Below are 4,761 nucleotides of genomic sequence, written 5' to 3'. Positions count from 1 at the left end.
CACGTGGCAGCATTCTGGCTAACACGTGGAGAATATGTTGGACACATGGCAACATATTAGCCAACACGTGGGGGACGTGTTGAAACACGTGGAGGACGTGTTGAATGATTTTTACAATGCTAATTCATTTCAAATATTAATATTCAACCAAAACACTATTTCTATTTTCATATTAAAAATAATTTATGTAATTGATAACTAGGATTTTTTTCTTCCCATAAGATTTGGCCCTTAAAATTTAAAAATTTGGCCTGGCACGGTAGCTCCACCCAACATATTAAAAGAAGCACTCAAACACATGCACTAAAACTGAACCCAACAAACAAATAAAGGTTGCATTATTTACTTCAGGTTACAGTGTTTAATGTGTTAGTTAATAAAATAGTAGTAAAACTAAAAACATTACGGTGAGTGAACTGGTACGAATAGAGGACACAGAAGAGACACACACATGCACATCACAGGCGCCACAACACAACACACGCTTCAATATAAAAAACAAAACGGTGCGTATCAAGTGTTCTTATATAATAATGGATAGACAGACACCACCCCCTTTCAACGGTGTTGTTATCTTGTGTGACTGTGATTCAAAGTAAACGCCGTTTCTTCACACAAAAGAAAGAGAGAGAAAGAGAGAGAAAGCTCTGTAACGGTTGCAGGCAGCAGTGGCAGCAGCTTATTACCATCAGAGAGCCATAACAACACATACAATAATAAAGCTGTGTTTAATTTTTCTTTTCCCACTCATTAAATTCTCTACGCTTCTGTTAATCATTCATTTCGCTCGGTTCAACCGTGCACGTGACACACGATGATGATGCCGATCATAGTACATGAGAAGAAAAATATATAAGTGTGTTTGTGTGCATGACCATGTAATATATAATGACGATAATGATGATTGTTACTATTATTGGTCACAAACTCTGAACTGAGTGAGTGTTTATTTTTCTTCAGTAAGTCAAAAGATGTTGAATCGTCGTGGTGGTGAAGAAGATGAGTTATATGAACAACTATGGGAAGCATGTGCAGGACCCCATGTGGATGTTCCTCGTTCTGGTCAAAGAGTGTTCTATTTTCCACAGGGACATATGGAGCAAGTTAGTTTATCTTTTTTCTTTCTTTAAATAATTGTTTTGGGGTGTCTGAAATTGTTGGTATTGGATGCTTAGTTATGGTGGACTTCTTCGTTTTCTTTTTTTGTTTACTTTGTGTAATTTGCGGCTATAGTTAGAAGAATCAACAAATCAGGAACTAAATCAGAGGATTCCAGTGTTCAAACTTCCCACTAAGATCCTTTGTCGTGTCGTCAACGTCCATTTGCTGGTACTTTTTCTACTTCATCATTTTTTATCTTTTGTTTTTTTAATATTGAAGAAATGAAATTCCTGAGAAAAATGGTTAAACCATAATTTGTTCTCTTGTTTCGCTATTTCCTGAAAGGGGAAAAAAATTAAGCTTAGATTATGTTCAGTTTTGTAGTATGATGTTTCTCATAGTTAATTTTCCTTTTACTTTAAATGCATGGTTGCTGAGAAAATGCTCAAATGATTATCTGGACTCTGGAGTTACTATTTTGAGTTTGATTTAAGTTATTTATTAATTATGAAATGATTACACTGAATTTTGACTTTTTTACTAGGCTGAACAAGAAACGGATGAGGTTTATGCACAGATTACTTTGGTGCCAGAATCTAATGTAAGGATGTAGCTGCCCCAATTTGATTCTCAATCTTTTTTAATTTCATGGTCAACCTTTGTTCCTTTTCTCCCATGTTTAGATTTCTAATGGAACAAATGTCTTAGCAAGCTGAGCCGACGAGCCCTGATTCGTGCCCCGCCGAGCTTCCAAGGCCACAAAATCACTCCTTTTGCAAGGTCTTAACTGCCTCCGATACCAGCACTCATGGCGGTTTCTCGGTTCTCAGAAAGCATGCCACCGAATGCCTTCCAGCTTTGGTAAATTCAATCTTCTTGGTTTCCAATGCAAAATTGCCTTGATGATGTTTGATAAAAGTCCTAAAGAAATCTTAAAGTGTGTTTGGATTTCTTTCAGGACATGTCTCAGCCAACCCCAACTCAGGAATTGGTCGCCAAGGATCTTCATGGTTATGAATGGCGCTTTAAGCATATATTTAGAGGTAAAGGACACTTAATTTTCATTTGAGCTCTCTGGTTTTTTGTTCTCTGCTTCTAATTGGCTTAATGTTTCTCTAACCAGGTCAACCACGCAGGCACTTGATCACAACTGGATGGAGTACTTTTGTAGCTTCGAAGAGATTAGTCGCCGGAGACACCTTTGTGTTTCTGAGGTATAAATTTCATGTCTTCATATGATTTCAAAATTTATCTCCTCTGCAATACAAGGCTTAATCTAAATAGGTTTTGTCTATAGAGGACACAATGGAGAGTTACGTGTTGGACTGAGGCGTAATACTCCTCAGCCAAGCAGCATGCCTTCATCTGTGATTTCCAGTCAGAGCATGCATCTTGGAGTACTCGCAACTGCATCTCATGCTGTTGCAACTCAGACTCTTTTTGTTGTATATTACAAGCCAAGGTAGACATCATATTAGTTGCAAAAAATGATCAGGAAAACTGTTGTGTTATTTCTGTTAGGTAAATTTAGTTGATGATTGTTGACAAGAGCTTTTTCCTTGCTTAGGAGGAGCCAGTTCATTGTTGGCTTGAACAAGTATTTAGAGGCTATGAACCACAAATTTGCTGTTGCTATGAGATTCAAGATGAGGTTCGAGGGTGAAGATACCCCTGAAAATGAGAGAAGGTAGTAAAATTTTCAGCTGTGCCTTGTAGTGGACCTTCTCATTATTTCATCTGATGATACATATTTGATCAGATTTTCTGGGACAATAGTTGGAGTAGAGGATATTTCTCCTTATTGGGTAAATTCGAATTGGAGATCGCTTAAGGTATTGTTATTCCTTACTATTCAATTTTGTTAACATTATTAGTGGTTCCAATGGTATTTATTCATTATTTTTCGACTCTTCCCAGGTTCTATGGGATGAACCTGCATCTGTTCCAAGACCTGATAGGGTCTCACCTTGGGAAATAGAGCCCCTTATGGCTTCTGTTGTTACTTCTTCACTTCAATCTCCTGTTTTAAAGAATAAAAGGCCTCGACTACCTGGTGAAGTTCATGAACTTGGTATGTTTTTCTCTCAATTCATTGAAAATTTGTATATTGATTTAGTGTTGTCTTTAAAAGCTAAAGACTTGACAATCATAACAGACACAAGATCGGCTGCTTCGACTTTCTGGGATGCTGCGTTGGCACATTCAGATGTAACGCAACTTAGCGTTATTGCTGAAAGCAATATGAGTGATAGTACCCATGTGTGGAATCACAAGCTGATTGACAACAGTAAAGGAAGCTACAATGCTATGTCGAGGATTCAAACCGAAGCAATTCGGGTTTCTTCTCCCCATTCAAGTGGCCCATCTCAATTATTTCTGGACACAACATTTGATGATGGCAAGAGGTTAAACAACAATGATCATTTGCTTGATCAAGTAGACAAGGAGCACAAAATGGAGACGGCTACGAGCTGTCGATTGTTTGGAATCGAGCTTATTGATCATGCCAAGAACTCTCCTGTTGTAGAGAAGGCACCATCCGTAGCGAATGCATCCGGAGTTACCAATGAGGGCTCTGTTAATACCATGTCCCGAACTGATGCAGACCAAAACTCTGATATGGTTAAGACTTCTAACAAAGAGCGAAAGCACGAAGAGCCGCCACAAGTATCCAAAAGAGAAACTCAAAGCAAGCAAATCTGTAGCAGAAGTTGCACTAAGGTGTTTTTGCTTGACACATAGTTTCCTTAATTATTACATAATAATGAATTTGCATTTTGTAGCCATAGTTTCTGAAGTAATGTTTGTATTGTGGAAACCTGCGAGAAGGTTCAAATGCAAGGGGTTGCTGTGGGTCGCGCCATAGACTTGACCATGTTGGAAGGGTATGATCAACTTGTTGAAGAACTGGAGAAGTTGTTTGATATAAAGGGAGAGCTCCAACACAGAAATACGTGGCAAATTGTCTTCACTGATGACGAAGGTGATATGATGCTTGTTGGCGATGATCCATGGCCGTAAGTATCTCGCTATAATGCTAAGGAACCCATTTTTTTTTTCAGCCAACATCAGTTAATTATTTTAAATTATTTTATTTATCTTAATTCTTAAGTTCTAAATTTTAAAGTGACTGATTAAAAATTGGTTCTCTATATTTTTTCTAACGATAATTCTAATTTAGAGAAGTATTTGAAATATAATATGTAAAAACAAGAGATATAAAAAAAAGGGCAAAAAGTGAAAGAAGTTGTTTGTGAAGGAAGAAAAAGTGAAGCGAAAAAATGGAATGTGAAGATTAGAATGCGTTTAGATATCGTTTTTTCCTCGAGGCGAAATACAAAAATATAAAAACAATTAATAGAGAAATTCATTTGTCTGTAGAGACAGTCAGACAGAGATTCAAAATAGTAAAATGTATCTATCAGAGACTAAAACTTTTGTATTTTTTGTGCTTCTTGATAATGGATGAAAAAGTGAAATGGAATGTGAAGATTAGAATGCGTTTAGATATCGTTTTTTCCTCGAGGCGAAATACAAAAATATAAAAACAATTAATAGAGAAATTCATTTGTCTGTAGAGACAGTCAGACAGAGATTCAAAATAGTAAAATAGTAAAATCAGAGACTAAAACTTTTGTATTTTTTGTGCTTCTTGATAAT

The 4,761-nt window shown here is 36.7% G+C and overlaps 1 protein-coding gene across 3 annotated transcripts in view; it reads left to right on the top strand.

The window, feature by feature from the left end:
- Positions 551-4,761, top strand: part of LOC107639523 (auxin response factor 9) — a 9,491-nt gene continuing 5,280 nt past the window's right edge. Inside the window, exons 1-13 of one of the 3 annotated variants that reach the window (XM_016343057.2) lie at positions 551-856; positions 961-1,103; positions 1,234-1,329; positions 1,646-1,702; positions 1,810-1,962; positions 2,060-2,144; positions 2,225-2,315; positions 2,399-2,563; positions 2,669-2,788; positions 2,861-2,933; positions 3,019-3,172; positions 3,257-3,822; positions 3,931-4,118. In XM_016343057.2, the coding sequence (XP_016198543.1) occupies positions 972-1,103; positions 1,234-1,329; positions 1,646-1,702; positions 1,810-1,962; positions 2,060-2,144; positions 2,225-2,315; positions 2,399-2,563; positions 2,669-2,788; positions 2,861-2,933; positions 3,019-3,172; positions 3,257-3,822; positions 3,931-4,118 (1,880 nt within the window). In that variant the 5' untranslated portion in view covers positions 551-856; positions 961-971. Of the gene's footprint in view, positions 1,104-1,233; positions 1,330-1,645; positions 1,703-1,809; positions 1,963-2,059; positions 2,145-2,224; positions 2,316-2,398; positions 2,564-2,668; positions 2,789-2,860; positions 2,934-3,018; positions 3,173-3,256; positions 3,823-3,930; positions 4,119-4,761 lie in introns of all 3 variants that reach the window. The other 2 variants (XM_016343056.2, XM_021121335.1) reach the window with 2 other exon arrangements.

Source organism: Arachis ipaensis, chromosome B04 (assembly GCF_000816755.2).
Source record: "Arachis ipaensis cultivar K30076 chromosome B04, Araip1.1, whole genome shotgun sequence".
Classification (NCBI taxonomy): domain Eukaryota; kingdom Viridiplantae; phylum Streptophyta; class Magnoliopsida; order Fabales; family Fabaceae; genus Arachis; species Arachis ipaensis.
The sequence above is the reverse complement of the archived record's forward strand: the minus strand, read 5'-3'. Positions and strand labels throughout refer to the sequence as shown.